Genomic DNA, 20,743 nt, shown 5'->3' on the forward strand with positions numbered 1-20,743 from the left:
AAGGGGTGAATTTAAGGGCTTGGCCTTTGGGAAAGGGTGTTAACTTGGGGGAGGCTGCCACATGTTGGATTCTTGTCCATGTGCGAATTCCCCCTATGGGGGGAGGGGATGTGACATGAAGAGTGTAGAGTGCCACAGGGTGAGACCATATTGTTGGTACCCGGGGAGGGGGGGCAGGGAGCTGCAGTATTGAGATCAGTGCCTTGCAGAGGGATCAGCAGTTGCTCCCATGTCAGTATGGTGGGGGAGCAATATGCTTTTTCCCCTATATGCAGCTTTCTAAATCACTGCTTTCTCTGAACATGGAGAGGGTGGGATGAGAGTCTCTATATATGCAAAATATTATGGGAAATCCAAATGTCCTGACTTGGATGTTTGAATTCCCCTCTCCACATTCTATCTAAAATTTTCCTCATACTGTTCTGATAAAAATTTTAGCTCTAGAAAAGGATATAATTGCCTAATCAGATAAAGAGGAAGCATGGGACTTATAGGTAATGCGTATATCAGAGCCCCCTGTTAATAAAGAGAGCCTACGTTTGTTTTTAAATAAGCAGGCAAGATAGGATTACAAACAGCACAGAGCTAGCATTTTTTTTTCTCTTTTTTAGCCAACTCCTAGTGCCTGCCAATGATTTTGCTTATCTTAAGGTTTAGAGAAATCAAGTACAGTCAAACCTCGATTTGCGAGTAACCCGGTTTGCGAGTGTTTTGCAAGACGAGCAAAACATTCTCGCAAAACGTGTCTCGCAAACCGAGTGTTAACTCGATTTACGAGCACCCCCCGATAACCGGCATCGCTCCCCCCTCACAAAGGGCTCCCTCCCGCTCGAATCGGCATCCCCCCCCCCGCGAGAACAGGAACCCCCCGCCTGACCAACTTTATCTCACCCCCCCTTTGGCACCGGCACGCAGCCCACAAGTGCCGGTGCCGCTTGAAGATCTTCTTCCTTGTCTCTGCCGGCTTTGAGCATGCATCTGCGCATGCTCAAGCCCTTCTAATTCTCCCCACAGATGAATGCTCAAAGCCGGCAGAGACAAGGAAGAAGATCTTCAAGCGGCACCGGCACTTGTGGGTTGCGTGCCGGTGCCAAAGGGGGGGTGAGATAAAGTTGGTCGGGCGGGGGTTCCTGTTCTTGCGGGGGGGGGGGGGGTGCCAATTTGAGCGGGAGGGGGGGGGCCTTTGCGAGCGGGGGGAGCGGTTCTCGTGCCGGTGCCAGACGGGGGGGGTGAATTAAAGTTGGTCGGGCGGGGGGGTGCCTGTTCTCACAGGGGGTGCCGGATCACGCAGGGGGGGACTTTGCGAGCGGGGGGGGGGAACGTATCAAAGCTAGTTTCCATTATTTCCTATGGGGAAACTCGCTTTGATAAACGAGCATTTTGGATTACGAGCATACTCCTGGAACGGATTATGCTCGTAATCCAAGGTACCACTGTACTTGGAGATTCAATAATGACTTTGCGATACCATGTTACTGTGGCTAGAGGAATATAAGAACATGAGAATAGCCTTACTGGCTCAGACCAATGTTCCATCTAGTCCAGTATCTCATCTTCACAGCCAATCCAGGTCACAAGTACCTGGCAAAACCCTAAATAGTAGCAATATTCCATGCTACTGATCCAGGGCAAGCAGTGATTTTCCCCTATGTCGATCTCAACAGCAAACTATGGACTTTTCCTCCAGAAACTTGTCCAAACCTTTCTTAAAACTAGCTACGTTAATCGCTCTTACCACATCCTCTGGCAATGCGTTCCAGAGCTTAACTATTCTCCGAGTGAAAAATATGTCCTCCTATTGGTTTTAAAAGTATTTCCCAGTAACTTCATTGAGTGTCCCCTGGTCTTTGTAATTTTTGATGGAGTAAAAAAATCGATCCACTTGTACCCTTTCTACACCACTCTTTCATCCTAATATCATTCCTTAGATTTCTACCATAATAGTTCAAACTGGGCCTCTTCTTCCTCGAACAGAGGCGACATGATCAAAACATTCAAGGTACTGAAGGGGATAGACTTAGTAGATAAGGACAGGTTGTTCACCCTCTCCAAGGTAGGGAGAACGAGAGGGCACTCTCTAAAGTTGAAAGGGGATAGATTCTGTACAAACGTAAGGAAGTTCTTCTTCACCCAGAGAGTGGTGGAAAACTGGAACGCTCTTCCAGAGTCTGTCATAGGGGAGAACACCCTCCAGGGATTCAAGACAAAGTCAGACAAGTCCCTGCTGAACAAGAACGTGCGCTGGTAGGGCTAGTCTGTTAGGGTGCTGATCTTTGACCAGAGGTCCGCCGTGTGAGCGGACTGCTGGGCATGATGGACCGCTGGTCTAACCCAGCAGCGACAATTCTTATGTTCTTAAACAGTGAGGTTTACCCCGTTCCAGAAGTTGGATGTACACAAACCACAGGTAAAAAAAAAGGCTGATCTTCTGGGAGGGCTTTCTGCAGGCGATTGTTTGCTTATCTGCAAGGGATATATTGTGGGGAAGAAGTGCATTATGAATCATTGGCTTCAGGACTCCCAACCCACCATTTGGTATTGGCGCAATAAGTTCCATCTTTTAACCCTTTCAGGACCAAGGGACATATTTGTCCCATAACTTTAAAATCCTATAAATTTTGATTGGGATAGTCTACAGTTCTAAATTTGATATGTACGGATTCCATATGATACTGCCTTTATGTAAACAAACTGGTTCCGACATTCATTCATTAGCGTCGTTGCCAGATTGACGAGAAGATTCACTTGCCACACTGTCCATAAGCCAGAAGTGTGATTTAAAAAAAAAAAAATAATATTTCACAAAAAAAAATCAATATTTTGGCATCTGCAAGCCCTTTTTACCATAAAAATGTCGTCAAAACCACAAAAATTGGCCTACGATCCTTATGGTCCTGAAAGGGTTTAATGGTGTGGTAATCTATGTGAGCTCGATTTTCTAGACATTGGAGTAAGATTTTCTTATCTGTTTGGGCATCTTATTTAGATACTTTAACCCCTCCGATCAAAAGTCAAGTTGCTAATAGGTTACAGAAGCCAGTGGTACCTTTACTGCCAGTTGGTTGAGGGTGGGTTGGGGGGTGGTTGTGGGTGGGGGATGGAGGTGAGGGAGTGGGGGGGGGAGGGGGGTTTCAAGTAGGGTGGAGATTGGCCGAGTTCAGGTTATAAGAACCCAAGCCTGGACTCCGATTCTCTTCCGTTCTGTTCCAATTGTTAGCTGTTCTTTGTTTGATGAATATTGAAAAATGCTGTATTTGCTGGTTTGTTTGTATCTTGCCTTTTTTCTAATAAAAAATTTTTTGGGGGAAAAAAAAAAAAAAGGCTGATCAGATGATTTGTAATTAAGTACGGTTTGTCTGTGTAAACAACATCTACCCTAACCTCAAACATACACGCCAATTCCCTTGGTTAAATAACTATGTAAGTAAACCAGTGTAAACAAACCAGGTCAGATACATTTTTCCCAGAATCACAGATGGGAAGAATAATATTTGCACAGAATTTTGCAATGCATCAGTCATGCCATAGTAACATAGCAGATGACGGCAGATAAAGACCCGAATGGTCCATCCAGTCTGCCCAACCTGATTCAATTTAAAATTTTTTTTATTTTATTTTTTTTAAATTTTTCTTCTTAGCTATTTCTGGGCAAGAATCCAAAGCTTTACCCGGTACTGTGCTTGGGTTCCAACAGCCGAAATCTCTGTTAAGACTTACTCCAGCCCATCTACAATAACACTTCTTGAATCTGGTAGTTCAGAGTGAGATTTTGAGCCATTACAGTGGATGTCTGAAAGCAAAACAAATTTTCTCCTTTGGATGCAGACAAGGAAATCTTTTTTGCCAAGACCAGATTAAGGGGTGCCTACTGAACCATAAAAAAAATGCCTTGAACAAATGTGCTTAAAAGTTCAAACTACATTTGAAGAGATCCACACTACTACTACTACTACCGTGTTTCCCCGATGGTAAGACACTGTCTTATTTTTTTTGGAAGGCCAAAATATGCTCTAGGGCTTATTTTCGGGGGGATGCCTTATTTACCCTTTCATGTCCCCGCTGTATCTCTATCCTTATTCAGTAGGTCCTGCTTACCCTTTCTCTTCTTTGTGTCACTATCTCCATTTTCAGCTTTCCCCCCCTTTTCCTTTGTTACTGCACCCTGTAGCTAGAATCTTTCCACCCTCCCTCCACTCCGGCCCAGCCCAGTATGAAATATTTCCTTTTGTTTCCCTCCCCTCTCTCTTTCTCTCTCTCTTCTGCTCCCTCACCCACGAGTCCTGCATCTGGCCCTCTCCCTTCTACCTGCACCTGGCAACACCCCCCTGCTCCGCGGCTCTCTAAAGCAACTTGTCAGCAGCGGTGATCAAGACAAGCTACCGATATCGAGGCCTTCCCTCTACGAGTTCCGCCTTTGTGGAAAAAGGAAGTTGAAACAAGCGGGACTCGCAGAGGGTAGGCCCCGACGTCAGAAGCTTGTGTCGATCGCTGCTGCTGAGTTGCCGAAGAGAGCCGCGGAGCAGGGGATGTGGCCGGAAGCAGGTAGAAGGGAGAGGGAGATAGGAAGGCTGTAGATCTCCGGAGCATGACACCGACCCCGGCCAGGATGATTTCTTTTTCAGGCGTGCATCTTACAAGTCCGGCGTCGCGGCGGGAAATAGCCATGCTGAGCAGTGAGCTCAGCACTACACAGATGAAAGCCTTGCTTGCTGATTGGTCCGGCGGCACGGCCGCCGGACCAATCAGCAAGCAAGGCTTTCATCTGTGTACGTGCTGAGCTCACTGCTCAGCATGGCTATTTCCCGCCGTGATGCCGGACTTGTAAGTTGCATGCCTGCGTGACACACTACCGGAGCCACGGCAAAGGTGGAAAAGAGCCGCATGCGGCTCTGGAGCCGCGGGTTGCCGACCCCCGCGGTAGACGGAGGGACCACACGGAGTCACCCACCGTACCACCCGATTCGGGTAAGCGCAGGTATCGGTGGGTGGCTTATTTGCGGGGGGGGGGGGTGTCTTATTTTACAATTTTTTCTAAAAAGGGGGGGCTGTCTTATTTGATGGCCTGCCTTATCATCGGGGAAACACGGTACTATTTATCATTTCTAAAGCACTGAAAGGCATACATTTAATATGTAATAGACGGTCCCTACTCAGAAGAGACCACAATCTAATTTAGACAGAGACAGAACATATAAGGGTTGGGGGAGTTTCTTGCAGAGAGAATAACATATAAGAACATAAGAATAGCCTTACTGGGTCAGACCAATGGTCCATCAAGCCCAGTAGCCCGTTCTCACGGTGGCCAATTCAGGACACTAGTACCTGGCCAAAACCCAAAGAGTAGCAACATTCCAGCATCTCAAAGAATAGCAAGATTCCGGAACCCAAATGAGAGCGACATTCCAGAGCTGAGATTGTGATGTCATAATGCCTCATTCCACAGTGCCTCAGAGCCAACCTCATCAGTGATGTTACAATGGCTTAATTGTCCTATACTTGGCTCATGTAAGACCATAAGAACAGCCATTCTGGGTCAGACCAATGGTCTATCATCTGCCAATATCTAACTTGTTACTGAAATGGCACTGAAGACAGGCTCGTCTACCTCGAAACTGATTTGCCTTGCAAGCTCCTTGGCTTCCTCATCCGCATGGCTAGAATTACTATCCAAGGTCAACGGGTGCAGTACTGTCTTCATGTGTGCTCCACATCCTTCACAGTAGAAGTCCTGGGACCTGGTATAAACAGACATTATACCTCAGCTTAACCATTATCACCAACATTCGAAAATGAATTCATCGGATTTCATGAAAACAATAGACAAAAACATTTACAGCCAAGATCTAAAAAGCTAAAGCACCCAGATATCAATATTATCATGTTGGCTTGAAACAGCCTGAAAACACAGCACATAGAGCCTAACTCAGATTGCATGCATTTGGATTCTGGTTCAATTCCTAGTTATACTAATTTTCCTTTTTGTTTTATAAACAGTGTTCCCCCGCTCATTCGCGGTTCACGATTGGTGTAGCCCGACTTTACTACCAGGAAGAGGCGGAGAGTGTACTGTCTGAAACCCATCCTCGTCTGCCTGCCTAAAATCACACATGGATTTCCAATATCCAAACTTTTATCCAGACTGTGAGGAAGCATTCCCAGGCAATGGCGCAGTAAGGGGGTGGGGGAGGGGACAGTCCGCCCTGAGCGCCATCTCAGTGAGGGCGCCAACAACCCTTTCTCCTTTCTGCTCCTTCCCACTCCTCTCCCCACCACGCCTTCACTCCCTCTGCCCCCACCCACTGTACCTATTATCTCTTCGCCGGCACAAGCAGCAACTCCAATCTGCTGTTCACGCCAGCGTCGGATCTCCCTCTGATGTCACTTCTGGGTCCTGGCACCTAGGAAGTGACATCAGAGGGAGAGCTGAAACTGACAGCAAGTTGGTGATGCTGCTCATGCTGGGAAAGTTAAAAGAGATATGGGTTAGAGAAGGGGTGTGAGGGGAAGGGCCGGGCAAAGAAGAGGAGCGCTACCACCCCAGGCACCTCTCACCATCACTATGCCACTGTTCCCAGGGAAGAAAATCGGTGTATGTGCTTCTGAAAGTGTTAAATACATGCACTGTCCCCCCTCCCTTTTGGCCTCCCACATGAAAGACTGTTTTTTTTTTGGGGGGGGGAGTTTTAATTCTTTATTAATTTGCAAATGGGGGAGGAGGGTGAATTAAAGTTTTACTATAGGTTTAATCAATAGTAAAGAATATTTATATATTTTTGATTGAATGCTAAAGGAAAGAGTGGGTGGGAAGGGAATAAATTTATTTATTTGATGTTATACTAGAAAGAAATTAAAGTGATGTATTTAATTTTAAATGTTTTATTATTTGTACACTTGTTGTAAGATTAAAAAATGAATAAAGAATTTTTTTTAAAAATTCTTTATTAATTTTCAAACTTTGACAGTGTATTACAATTAATATGACTTTAACAGATTGCATAAAATACACCATATTACACACAATATTAAAGAAAACATCCATTTCCCCCCTCCTCCCAATTATGAATATATTAAATCATATTATTTATTACAATATTATAATTAAATATTTTTAAACTCCCCCCACCCTGGATGTGTAAGGAAAACTAAGACATATAAGATATATCTCTATTATTGTATGTTAACAAATGCAGTCAATGGGCTCCATACTTTATTAAATGTATTGCTACGACCCAAGCATTCCGCATTCATTCTTTCATATTTATATGTATTACACACAGTTGCCCACCAGAATGTGTAGTTAAGTCTGTCATAACATTTTTCAGTTCCTTGTGATCATTTGGATGGCTATTCCTGTCATGATCAATAAAAGACGGCTCTTGTAATTATCCAAAACAGGCTTTACCTGTAACAACGTACCACAAATTATGGTTTCATAAGATATAGGAATAGATGATTCAAGAATAATACTTTTCTGTCCCCAAATTGACCTCCAGAAATTAAGTATCAGTGGACAAAAATATAACATATGATCAAGAGTCCCTATATTAATATGACAATGCCAGCATCTATTAGACTGGTTTTAAGCACGTACACTTTACACAAATTTCTAAAAGGAAAGAGCTTTAGTGGTTTTCTTTGGAAAATGCAGATAAAGTATGCACATCAGCACCTACGTGCTGGAGTTTTACGTGTTCAAGCAGACGCTTGCAAAAACGTTTGCTTTATACAGGCATGAAAGCTGATGCACATGCCTTATTCAATACAGGGGCAGTTTCTCAAAGCCATATTTTTGTGCATGCGGCATATAAAGGGCAATTCTGTAACTGGGCACCCACACTTACATACTTGGGTCATCACAGCACAAATTATTTTTGCTATCCCTTCTTGTTCAAGATTTTGGCTTGACTCTTCAATTAGAAAAGCCCTTATCACCACTGTAGCATCTTCTATTTGGAACATCCTGCCAGTTGTACATGGCTTGATTTTCTTTGGATGAAAGGTGGTCTATTTGGAGGCTTATTTTCAAAGCACTTAGGCACACAAAGTTGCACTGGTTACTACATAGAAACATAGAAAATGATGGCAGAAAAGGGCCACAGCCCATCTAGTCTGCCCACACTAGTGACCCACCCACTAACTTCCTCCATGAAGAGATCCCACTTGCCAATCCCATCTTTATTAAAATCTGGCACGCTGCTGGCCTCGATTATCTATAGTGTACTATCAAATTTTAGGAGTAATTTGATTTTATGAGCTAATCATTGACGGAGGCGTTATTTGCAACCTGCATTTCCCAGTTCTAGAAACAAGTCTGTTTGTTCGGTCACATTTCAATTCATGGTGACAAGATGGTGGAACTCGTTGCCTTTTCCAACTTTGACACTGGTTGGTATTTTATAAAATTACCAAATCTCAAACTTTCACAGGTTAAGTGGCAGCAGAACAGCTAAGCGCTATTCTGTAACGGCGCAGATAAGTGGCATAAACTGTAAATACATGAAACCCCCATCTTTTGTACGCTATATGTCGCCTATCTGTACCCTCTTTATTCACTATGAAAGGAGGAAAAAAGGCCTCGGAAGCCGCAGAGAGCAGTGCACAAAGCAATGCTGCACCGCAGCTGTGAAGGGAAGAGCTGTACCCTGCACCCTCTATCACTGGCCAAATAACCTGCCGACTAGAACAGTGATTCTATAAAAGGTACGCGTCACATAGTAACATAGGGCTCCTTTTATCAAGGTGCGGTAGGCGGTTAACGCGCGTTCAACCGCCTGCCGCGCTAGTCGCTAACGCCTCCATTGACGAGGCGTTAGGTTTTTGGCTTGCCGCGGGTGTTAGCGCGTGATGAAATGTCCAACACGCTAACCCCCGTAGCGCACCTTGATAAAAGGAGCCCATAGTAAATGAGGGCAGATAAAGACCCGAATGGTCCATCCAGTCTGCTCAATCGTGCATGCTCCATAAATTAACCATTCCGTTTAAATGGTCCTTTTTCTTAGATATTTCTGGGCCAGAAACCTAGAGCCCTGCCCGGTAGTGTAGAGAATGACATGGTGACAAAATTCATCACCCGTCCCCCGCGGATAACTGCAGGAAATAATCCCATGTCATTTTCTAGTATCTATTTCAACCTCAGTCCTTCTACACCAGCATTCTTCAAAGCAAAGCTTGCGGGTCAGTGGTTGTGCCCAATTATACTCTGATTCTTCCCTCTCTCCTTAAAGAATGACATGAAGATGGTTTCCCGCAGTTATCCGCGGGGACGGGAACGGTGATGAATTTTGTCACCATGTCATTCTCTACTTAGGTTCTAGCTACTGGAGTGTAGACAAAATCTCTAATGAAGCCTGGAATACCCAGAGAGGCAGCCGGGAACACTCACTGGTCGAATAATGAATACCACCCCTAAAAAAACCCTCCACAGGAGGTTGTTATGAAAGGGAGGGCTGTGAGAGAGCAACAGCGCCAACTCTTGCAGATATGGATGGGGATGAAGGAGATTAATTGTGGGGATAGGCGGGGATGTAATGGATCTTAGCGGGTACAGGCGAGTATAGATTAAGATTCCAGTGGGGATAGGCAGGGATGGGTGAATTTTCTCTCCCCCACGCAACTCTCTATTGTGAACATGAAAAGCAAAGTTGAACAGGAAAGTCTGTGTAATCACATGCAAAACATATAATAAAGCACAGAAAGGACTGCAGAGTAGAATGTACAAGGTACAGGAATCTTTTATTAAAAATCTATGCAAAATTGTACTCCATAAAAGCGGCTCTCATATAAGTGGCATACAGACCCAACACGGTCCGTGTTTCAGAGTAACACTCTTTCCTCGGTGTCAGGTCAAAAGCGCGCCGGGACAAAGGCACGCGCAAACAATTGAGCGCAGCGCGGAGGTGTGCGCCGCAGAAAATTACAGTTTTTACGGCTCCGACGGGGGGGGGGCGTGGGGGGAACCCCCCACTTTACTTAATAGAGATTGCGCCGCGTTGTGGGGGCGTTGTGGGGGGTTGTAACCCCCCACATTTTACTGAAAACTTAACTCTTTCCCTGTTTTTAGGGAAAAAGTTAAGTTTACAGTAAAATGTGGAGGGTTACAACCCCCCAAACCCCCCACAATGCCGGCGCGATCTCTATTAAGTAAACTGGGGGGGGGCTCCCCAACAAAACCCCCCATCGGAGCCCCTAAAAACTGTAATTTTCTTTGGCGCGCGCCTCCGTCTTGCGCTCAGTTGTCGGCGCGCGCCTTTGTCTTTCGCGGGGTTGTCTATGAACCCTTTCCTCAGGGGTCCGGGATATCCAATGTATCACATATTGAGAGTCATTCGGAGAACAACGGTGTATAAAATCGTTAGAATTTTTAATCGAGAGCGGAAAATTATTCTTCCGGGCAAACACACAAGAGTGAGCACTGTGACCGAAAGTGAAAGTAAAGTGTTACTCCGAAACACGGACCGTGTTGGGTCCGTACTCCATGTACACAAGAGCCATGTTTATGGATTACAATTTCGCGTGGATTTTTAATAAAGATTCCTGTACCTTGTACATTCTACTCTGCAGTTCTCTCTTTGGTTTTTGGTGTTCACCTTTTACTGCAGATCCGTTGGATTTCTTTCTTTGCTTAAACATATAATAAAGAACAGAAAGTACTTCTAAGACCAGAGTTCAAAACACAAAAAAATCTTGAAGCGTTGCTGCTAACCATTCTGATAAAATTGGAGGTCAAATGCACACAGGAAAAGAGACACTTTCATAGCTGTTTTAAGTAAAATATTACAAAAAATCATTTTCAATCGGAGCAACATGATAGTAAATAGCCTACGAACAAGTATCTTACTTTTTGGCAAGTGCTTTCCTTTCCTCTGGAGTATAGTCTAGGGACCCTATGGCACCTTCTCCTTTCGTTGGCATAAACCCAATAATCGCTAACAATGCAGTCCTTACTATAAAAATGAAAAGAGAGGTGGGGGGGGGAGGAAACTACATGAGAATTTTAGCTGTTGATGTAAATATTTTTAATAAAATTGTTATTGGAATTTTGAACAAAATGATGGTATCATAAAACCCACAAACACTGTCCCCTCTTCTTTTCTAAGGCGTAGCGTGGGTTTTAGTGCCGGTAACTGCTCCGACGCTCATAGAACGGCTATGAGCGTCGGAGCAGTTACCGCCGCTGCCGGCGCCAAAACCCGCGCTACGCGTTCGTAAAAGGAGGGGGAGTATTACTTTGGTTAAAGCTGCACCGTTTACATTCAAGAGGTGGCCTCAAGAGTAATAGAAGGATAACTAATGATCCTTGGAGGATGTGTTGGACAGCCTATATAGTAACATAGTAACTTAGTAGATGACGGCAGATAAAGACCCGAATGGTCCATCCAGTCTGCCCAACCTGATTCAATTAAAATTTTTTTTTTTTTTCTTCTTAGCTATTTCTGGGCAAGAATCCAAAGCTTTACCCGGTACTGTGCTTGGGTTCCAACTGCCGAAATCTCTGTTAAGACTTACTCCAGCCCATCTACAGTAAATCTTAACAGAGATTTCGGCAGTTGGAACCCAAGCACTTACAGACTCCATTCTGGCACCCCACCAGACATCACGCCATTAAAGAAATGGAAAATGGGCTATTTGAAACCTGCTACCTCTTTATTGCTGAATCAGGGATGCATTGATGGTTCTTCGAGTTTGTGCGAGTGCTTTGACTGGAACTGCCCCCCCCCCCCAAATAAAAACTACTGCCCTAGGCAACCGCCTAATTTTCTTAAAGGTTCAGTCAGCCCTGTTTTCGGTATACTTCCCGCTTTCACGAGAAAGGAGCAGGTGCAGCCCATATTGGTCCAATAAATGTAATTAAAATGCTTCCATGGGGAGGGGGTAAGAAAGGAGAGAAGGTCTGTGTTTGTATATGGCCGTTTGGTGGAGGATGGGCAGGGGAGGGCTTCAATGGCTGGGAGGGTGTAGATGGGCTGGAGTAAGTCTTAACAGAGATTTTGGCAGTTGGAACCCAAGCACAGTATCGGGTAAAGCTTTGGATTCTTGCCCAGAAATAGCTAAGAAGAAAAAAAATTAAAAAAAAAATAAAAAAAATTTAAATTGAATCTGGTTGGGCAGACTGGATGGACCATTCGGGTCTTTATCTGCCGTCATCTACTATGTTACTATATAGGCTGTCCAACACATCCACCAAGCATCATTAGTTACCCTTCTATTATTCTTGAGGCCACCTCTTGAAGTCTCGCATCAAAACTGCTTGCGTCCGAAAACGGTTTACACCAAAGAAAAGTCTCATCATGCTGAGACATTTTAGTGTTTCTTAAATATCCCTCCTCCCCTTCCTCATACAAAGACATTTAGGGCTTTTTTTACGAAGGCGCGTTGGGGCCTTAACGTGCGGAATAGCACTTGCTAAATTGCCGCACGCGCTTAGCCGTTACCGCCTCCTTTTGAGCAGGTAGTAGATTTTCGGCTAGCGCACACTATAGCACGCACTAATCCGGTGCGTGCGCTAAAACTGCTAGCGCACTTTCATAAAAGGAGCCCTTAATTTATTCAGCTACATTTATTCAGTATTTTATTGAAAGGGGCACTTCAGGTATGCCGAAGTGCCCCTTTCAATAAAATGCCTCTCCGTGACATCTGGAACCTATTAAAAAGTATTTCAGATTTATATTATAAAAGAAGATACATGACTGTTGGGCCCATTTTACGCAGAACGCCGAGATGAGACGTCTAGACTAGGACATGCTCAGTTCTGGCAGTATTTTACAAAAGGCTCTGCAGAACATGGAGCCTTTTGTAAAATACATGTAAGGATGTGCAAGAATGCAATTTTCTTTTCTTTTTTTTTTTTTTTTTAGGGGGAGGCAGAAATAAACAGGGAAAATTACTCCCTTAATCCATCGTATAAGTCCCTTGGTGAAACAAGCACCTTTTGAAGTTCTATGCATGCCTCCAAGCCGGTGCAAAACCAAGATGGGAATTTTTTTTTAACATGGGATGTGTAGTCCCTGACTGATGACCTGCCTAAGATATGTCCCCTTGAAATCTCTGCCTCCTGGTGATTTCCATCTGTAAATAGCAGCTTTCTGAAATCACTATTTACATCTGTATGTGATCTACAGTTGTAAATACTTTTAAAATTGAGACTTAAATGTAACTCTTTTATAAAAAAAAAAAAATAAAAGATTCACGTTGAGCATGTGTGTGGCGCCACAGCCTAGCACTCTGAGGTTGTGGGTTCAAATCCCATGCTACTCCTGGTGACTCTGGGCAAGTCAATCCATCCTATCCTATAACTTTCTCACTTTGTACTCAAAAATAAATTAAATTTCGCCACAAGTTCATTGGAAGTTTCATTCACATCAAAAACTTATCGAAATGATGAATAATGAGGGGAGGTCTCTGTCCTAGCAAGCGTGTTAATCAGAATGCTGCTGTAAGCTACAATATCATTGACAGACGCTGTCTGGAGCCCTGACGCAGCTTGTTAGCGAAATGGTAGCTAGCTTAACATCCCTCAGCGAGGACTGGCAGAGACATAGAGACTAGAAACATAGAAACATAGAAAATGACGGCAGATAAGGGCCATAGCCCATCAAGTCTGCCCACTCCACAGACCCACCCCCTAAGTCTGCTCTAGAGACCCCGCTCCAAATGACCCATTCTTAACTCCACCCTCTCAGGGATCCCACATGGGCATCCCATTTACCCTTAAAATCTTGCAGGTTGTTGGCCTCGATCACCTGTATCGGAAGCTTATTCCAATGATCAACCACTCTTTCAGTGAAGAAATACTTTCTGGTGTCGCCATGAAATTTCCCGCCCCATCATGTTAATTGTTCCACCTACAGCTAAGTAGTTTTCACACACTTTGGAACATTTTTTTTTTTTTGAAAAATTTTAAGTGTCTGACTGTGGGTAGGAGGGGGATTAGGAGCCGGTGAAGACTTTTTTCCCTTTCTTGTGCGGCAGCAACTAACTGTTACGCACGGGGATCTGAGGCTCTCCCCTCATTATTCATCATTTCAATAAGTTTTGATGTGAATGAAACTTCCAATCAACTTGTGGCGAAATTTAATTTATTTTTAAGTACAAAGTGAGAAAGTTATAGGATATAGATTTGATTTTCTTTCTCATTCCTGTATATAGGATTTTTTTGGTGATACAACAAGTCAATCAATCCCCCATTGCCCCAGATACATTAGATAGATTGTGAGCCCACTGGGAAAAATGCTTTGAGTACCTGAATAAATTTATGTAAACTGTTCTGAGCCCCACTGGGAGAACAGTATAGAAAACTGAATAAATAAATAGTTTCAGCCTCTGATAACCAGAGCTGGTATTGTGCCATCGTAATGCCTCATTCCACTAATGCCTAAGAGCCAACCTCATCAGTGATGTCACAATGGCTTCATTGTCCTATACTTGGCTCACTTTTACTACATTTTGATTTCTAGAGTGACGCAGTGGTTAAAGCTACAGCCTCAGCACCCTGAGGTTGTGGATTCCCTGTGACCTTGGGCAAGTCACTTAATCCCCCCATTGACCCAGGTACATTAGAAAGATTATGAGCCCACCAGGACAGACAGGGAGAAATGCTTGAGTACCTGAATAAATTCATGTAAACTTTTCTGAGCTCCCCTGGGAGAACAGTATAGAGAATTGAATAGATAGTGTGAAAAGTTTCAGCCTCTGATAACCAGAGCTGGTATTATGACATCACAATGCCTCATTCTACCAATGACTAAAAGCCAACCTCATCAGTGATGTCACAATGGCTTCATTGTCCTTTACTTGGCTCACTTCTACTACATTTTGATTTCTAGAGTGGCGCAGTGGTTAAAGCTATGGCCTCAGCACCCTGAGGTTGTGGGTTCAAACCCCATGCTACTCCTTGTGACTCTGGGCAAGACACTCAATCCCCCATTGCTCCAGGTACATTAGATAGATTGTGAGCCCACCAGGACAGATAGGGAAAAATGCTCGAATGTAAACCACAGAAAAATACCTAGTATACCTAAATTAGCACCACTTTAAAAACCTTCAGGTTTTCAGGTGTCTTATATATTGAAGTACAGTAGGTATTTTTCTGTTTCTGAAGGGCTCACAATAAAAAAAAAAGAGTTGAAGTGGGATTTGAACCAGAGTCCCTTGGTTTTCTGTCCATTGCACTAACCACCAAGCTACTCCTCAGACTTTCTTTCTGCTCTGTTAAGAATGCCTGTAATCAATTGAAGCTGTTATGGAGCCTGGAGGAGAGGGATGGGGACAGCAGTAGTTAACTAGTGCTGGATATCAACCCCTCAGTAATTATAACAAACAAAAAGACACATTTCACTCTATTTTCATTAAAAATACCTTTTCTGAAAATACTCACTGCTCCAGGAGGGCTGCCATGTTTCAGGATGGTGTCCGGAAATGCTCAAACAGATTTTCTTCCCCACTTCAAACCTGCCATTGGACTTCACAGAACAACGAAAGACACTTTAATTCCTCTCAGTTATAGTGTAGTACAGGAAGGTGAAATTTTCAGGTAAAATAAAAGGATTATAGGATTGGTGCGCTGTGGGGAGGTCCCGGTTCAATTTCCATACCAGGTTTTTCCATATCCTGGGCTGGCTGCGGCCGAGAGTTTCAGCTAGGGCTTTGCATGGAAATAATTTTCTAAAAGAGCATCTCTGTGAAAAATCTAAAAAGGGTGCCGCTTTTCAGCTGTTTTATTAAAACAGAGACGCGTACACAGCTTTGTAAAATATTCACCCAAAACTATGCCCATTGGAGCACAAAATTTACAACTGCCCTGAAGAAGGTGTAAAGGAGTGGAAGTTCACCCAAATTTTAGCTTTAAATCCTCTTTATTAGCCTATAATTTGATGTCACCTAACAATACTATATAGGCATCATTTTGGGTGAGTAAAGCTTGACCAAAAAGAATTTCCAAGCGCACCTGGAGAAGAACAAAAGGACTGAGGGGGGGGGGGGGTCAATGAGAAAAGAATAACAGGTTCATTAGTCAAAAGCATCCATATCCCATTTCCACATCCCTTTTTTTGATTCACATGTAAAGTTTAGTCACGGATCCCGTGCCTAAATATATGTGTGCAACTTGTATTAATTTTAATTAGCACCAATAATTGCTCATTAATAATAATAAAAAATTTATTTATATACCGCAATACCTCACAGTTCAGTGTGGTTTACAATAAGAGGTGAGAACAGTAAAAACACAGCAAATTTACACCACAAAACACACTACATAATATATAAAATATAACATTAAGAAATTATTAACTTATCTAGATTAAACAGACAAGTTTTTAACGATCTTCTAAAGATCTGGGTAAGAAGAAGAATTTAAGATCAAACCACTAAAACAGGGGTAGGGAACTCCGGTCCTCGAGAGCCGTATTCCAGTCGGGTTTTCAGGATTTCCCCAATGAATATGCATGACATCTATGTGCATGCACTGCTTTCAATGCATATTCTTTGGGGAAATCCTGAAAACCAGACTGGAATACGGCTCTCGAGGACCGGAGTTCTCTACCCCTGCACTAAAACCTTTGTTTCAAAGTCCTGTCTGAAAGGATAGGGTTCTATTAAGAAATCCTTTGTATACGCAACCTTCTACTGAGCGGAAAAAAAAATAAGGTTGTGTTTCGGGAAGAACATCTTTTTTTCTACTAGCTCAAAATGACCTAAAAGGTAACTTGATTTAAGACCATATAGGGCTCCTTTTACGAAGCCGCGTTAGCGGTTTAACGCACGTAACAGCGCGCGCTAATTTGCCGGCCGCGCTAGCCGCTACCGCCTCCTCTTGAGCAGGCGGTTGGTTTTCGGCTAGCGCGGGGGTTAGCGCGCGCGCTAAAAAGTTGCGTGCAATAAAGCCGCCAACGCGGCTTCGTAAAAGGAGCCCATACTGTTTTATAACAAATACAGGCCAATTTAAAAATTAAGAAGCCTTGGATCTAATTAGCTTTTCAGTCATTTAAATTACGCAAGCAAATTTTTAGCATTTTTTTAAAAATTGAAATATGGGGGTAGGCGCCATGCAGCCCATATGTATGCAATGGGCTGCGCAGCATTTAGCACATGCTATTTCTGTTAGTATAACTTACTGCTTTTTTTACAAAGCCACGGTAGCAGCTGCTGTGCGGCAACAGCCCCGAAGCCCTTTAAATCTCTATGGGCTTCGGGGCCGCTAGCACTGCTTTGTAAAAGAGGCCCTTAGTAAAAGGACCCATAAGTGCGCATTAGGGCTTAATGCCCTTTAGGAAATTATTAAGTGAGTTGGGTAGGAATTCTAAAACATGAAATGGCTTTCAATTTCTTTGTACAGTACCGTATTTTCGCGGATATAACGCGCACCATTGTAAAACGCGCACAGGGGTATAGCGCGCAGAAATCACGATGACATGTACAAAAACTTTTCTATACCGCGCTCAGGCATATAACGCGCATGCTGCCCGACTCTCCTCTGGCCACCCCGACTCTCCTTTCGCCCTCCCCGACTCTCATCTGGTTGCCCCGACTCACCGTTCACCCGCCCTGACTTTCGGTGCACTGCCCCGCCTCTCCGTGCCTGTCCCCCCTTGAAGTCCTGTCCCCATCCTGAAAGCCTGATGCCCCCCCTCGACGTCCGATTCTTCTCCCCCCTCGGCAGGACCACTCGCACCCCCACCCCGAAGGACCGCCGACTCCCCGACAATATCGGGCCAGGAGGGAGCCCAAATCCTCCTGGCCACGGCGACCCCCTAACCCCACCCCGCACTACATTACGGGCAGGAGGGATCCCAGGCCCTCCTGCCCTCGACGCAAACCCCCTCCCCCCAACGACCGCCCCCCCCCAAGAACCTCCGCCCGTCCCCCAGCCGACCCGCGACCCCCCTGGCCGACCCCCACGACACCCCCACCCGCCTTCCCCGTACTTTGTGTAGTTGGGCCAGAAGGGAGCCCAAACCCTCCTGGCCACGGCGACCCCCTAACCCCACCCCGCACTACATTACGGGCAGGAGGGATCCCAGGCCCTCCTGCCCTCGACGCAAACCCCCCTCCCTCCAACGACCGCCCCCCCCAAGAACCTCCGACCGACCCGCGACCCCCCTGGCCGACCCCCCCACCCCCCTTCCCCGTACCTTTGGAAGTTGGCCGGACAGACGGGAGCCAAACCCGCCTGTCCGGCAGGCAGCCAACGAAGGAATGAGGCCGGATTGGCCCATCCGTCCTAAAGCTCCGCCTACTGGTGGGGCCTAAGGCGCGTGGGCCAATCAGAATAGGCCCTGGAGCCTTAGGTCCCACCTGGGGGCGCGGCCTGAGACACATGGTCGGGTTTGGCCCATGTGCCTCAGGCCGCGCCCCCAGGTGGGACCTAAGGCTCCAGGGCCTATTCTGATTGGCCCACGCGCCTTAGGCCCCACCAGTAGGCGGAGCTTTAGGACGGATGGGCCAATCCGGCCTCATTCCTTCGTTGGCTGCCTGCCGGACAGGCGGGTTTGGCTCCCGTCTGTCCGGCCAACTTCCAAAGGTACGGGGAAGGGGGGTGGGGGGGTCGGCCAGGGGGGTCGCGGGTCGGTCGGAGGTTCTTGGGGGGGGGCGGTCGTTGGAGGGAGGGGGGTTTGCGTCGAGGGCAGGAGGGCCTGGGATCCCTCCTGCCCGTAATGTAGTGCGGGGTGGGGTTAGGGGGTCGCCGTGGCCAGGAGGGTTTGGGCTCCCTTCTGGCCCAACTACACAAAGTACGGGGAAGGCGGGTGGGGGTGTCGTGGGGGTCGGCCAGGGGGGTCGCGGGTCGGCTGGGGGACGGGCGGAGGTTCTTGGGGGGGGGCGGTCGTTGGGGGGAGGGGGTTTGCGTCGAGGGCAGGAGGGCCTGGGATCCCTCCTGCCCGTAATGTAGTGCGGGGTGGGGTTAGGGGGTCGCCGTGGCCAGGAGGGTTTGGGCTCCCTCCTGGCCCGATATTGTTGGGGAGTCGGCGGTCCTTCGGGGTGAGGGTGCGAGTGGTCCTGCCGGGGGGGGGATGTATCGGACGTCGGGGAGTCGGCCGGGCAAGAGGGCTTGGGCTCCCTCTTGCTCCGATCGTGGATGCGGGTGCGGGTGGGAGCGCGTGCGAGCGGTCGTTCGGGGTGGGGGTGCGAGCGGTCCTGCTGGGGGGGTGAATCGGGCGTCGGGCGGGGTGGGAACTATGTTTAAAAACTTTTGTATACCGCGCTCAGGCATATAACGCGCGAGGGGTATGCGCGGTACGTAAAATCACGTATAACGCGCGCGTTATATCCGCGAAAATACGGTAGTTGCAAATGAAGGTTTATACAACTAGATTCTACCTCCACCGCAGTTCAAACTGAGCTAGAAGTATAAAATACAGTAGGAGAAAAAAAAAAGAAGAGCTTTAGGTTCTTACTGTTAACAAAATAATACTTGGAGGTTTCATGGGATAATCTGGTGGAAGTACAATGCGGCCGTGATATATTCCTCCATTGAAATCCGAGTCTGGAGGCCCTCGAACAGTGAAATGCCATTCAAAAAGATTATCCTATTGGGGGGGGGGGGTAAAAAAGATTTATTGTTTAAACCATGCATACAAAAAGCCAAAGAGCACATTCTCGGAAAAGGAATTGGATGCCATTGTTGAAAAACATTCCTCTCTCTCCCTTCCCCCCCCCTTCCCGGAGATTAATGGTTTTTCATTTCTCCTGACCCAAATTCAAGGCCAGGGAAAACATGCTGTCACTGTATTTCTTTCAAGTGTTCAGTTTTAACAGCAGCAATCCCACCAAATGAAATAGTGAAGAGGAAGCAGAAGAAATCAGCTCTCAAGGTTTCTACCAGTGATTTGTTTAAGGTGCTTGTGCTCTTAAGCAAAGCGGCTCCCCCTCTCGAGTGCATGCCTTTTCCTTGTGACCCCTGCAATGCCACTCAAAGAGCACAATGCACCAAGATAGGCCATCTCTCTGAAGCAGGGGTTCTTAACCCCGTCCTCGGGACGCTCTCAGTCAAGTTAGGGTTTCAGGATATCCACACTGAACGTACATGAGATAGTGCAGGCAAATCTTATCTCATTCATATTCATTGTGGCCATCCTAAAAACCTGACTAGACAGGTGTGTCCTGAGGATTTGGTCGAGAAGCAATGCTCTAAACCAGCGGTGTCCAACCTCGGCCCTTGCCAGGTTGGGGTTTTCAGGATTTCCCAAATGAATATGCATGAGATCTATTTGCATACAATGGAATCAGTGCATGCAAATAGATCTCATGCAAATTCATTGGGGATATCCTGAAAACCCAACTGGATTGTGGCTCTCAAGGACCCCGACGTTAGACAACACTGCTCTAAACCTTTCCTTCTTTTGGCTAGTATCCGTTCAAATCAACCAAGCTTCATCCATGTTTGCTCCCCAGCTTTTCTCTCACCACTTCCCTCTCCCAGCATTAATCTCCATCCTCCAACTTTTGCCCTCCTCCAGCTTCCCCATGCCTATACTCCAGTCTTCACACTTCATCTTCACCCCCAATGCCTTCTGTCTGTATTCCACCTTTCACTAACTCCTTGCCTTTTTGCAAAATCAAAAGCTTGGCTTGGGATTCCGACAGATTTGGACTTTACTTACAGAAATGTTTTTAATAATAAAAAGAATTTTATTCTTATGTACCGCCAAACCGAAAAAGTTCTAGGCGGTTCACAACAAGGTGAGCTAATACATGGGATACAGGATAAAATACAAATTAGAATAATGGACTTAAAAACAGATAAAGACAG

The 20,743-nt window shown here is 45.7% G+C and overlaps 1 protein-coding gene across 5 annotated transcripts in view; it reads right to left on the reverse strand.

The window, feature by feature from the left end:
* Nucleotides 1-20,743, reverse strand: part of UBE2J1 (ubiquitin conjugating enzyme E2 J1) — a 65,067-nt gene that overhangs the window by 15,323 nt on the left and 29,001 nt on the right. For 3 of the 5 annotated variants that reach the window (XM_033938836.1, XM_033938835.1, XM_033938838.1), the window contains exons 3-6: nt 19,389-19,520; nt 15,374-15,458; nt 10,838-10,943; nt 5,606-5,735 (exon numbers count right to left, since the gene is read on the reverse strand). In XM_033938836.1, coding sequence (XP_033794727.1) covers nt 5,606-5,735; nt 10,838-10,943; nt 15,374-15,458; nt 19,389-19,520 — 453 coding nt within the window. The remainder of the gene's footprint in view (nt 1-5,605; nt 5,736-10,837; nt 10,944-15,373; nt 15,459-19,388; nt 19,521-20,743) is intronic. The other 2 variants (XM_033938840.1, XM_033938839.1) reach the window with 1 other exon arrangement.

The sequence above is a fragment of the Geotrypetes seraphini genome, chromosome 3 (assembly GCF_902459505.1).
Source record: "Geotrypetes seraphini chromosome 3, aGeoSer1.1, whole genome shotgun sequence".
Classification (NCBI taxonomy): Eukaryota; Metazoa; Chordata; class Amphibia; order Gymnophiona; family Dermophiidae; genus Geotrypetes; species Geotrypetes seraphini.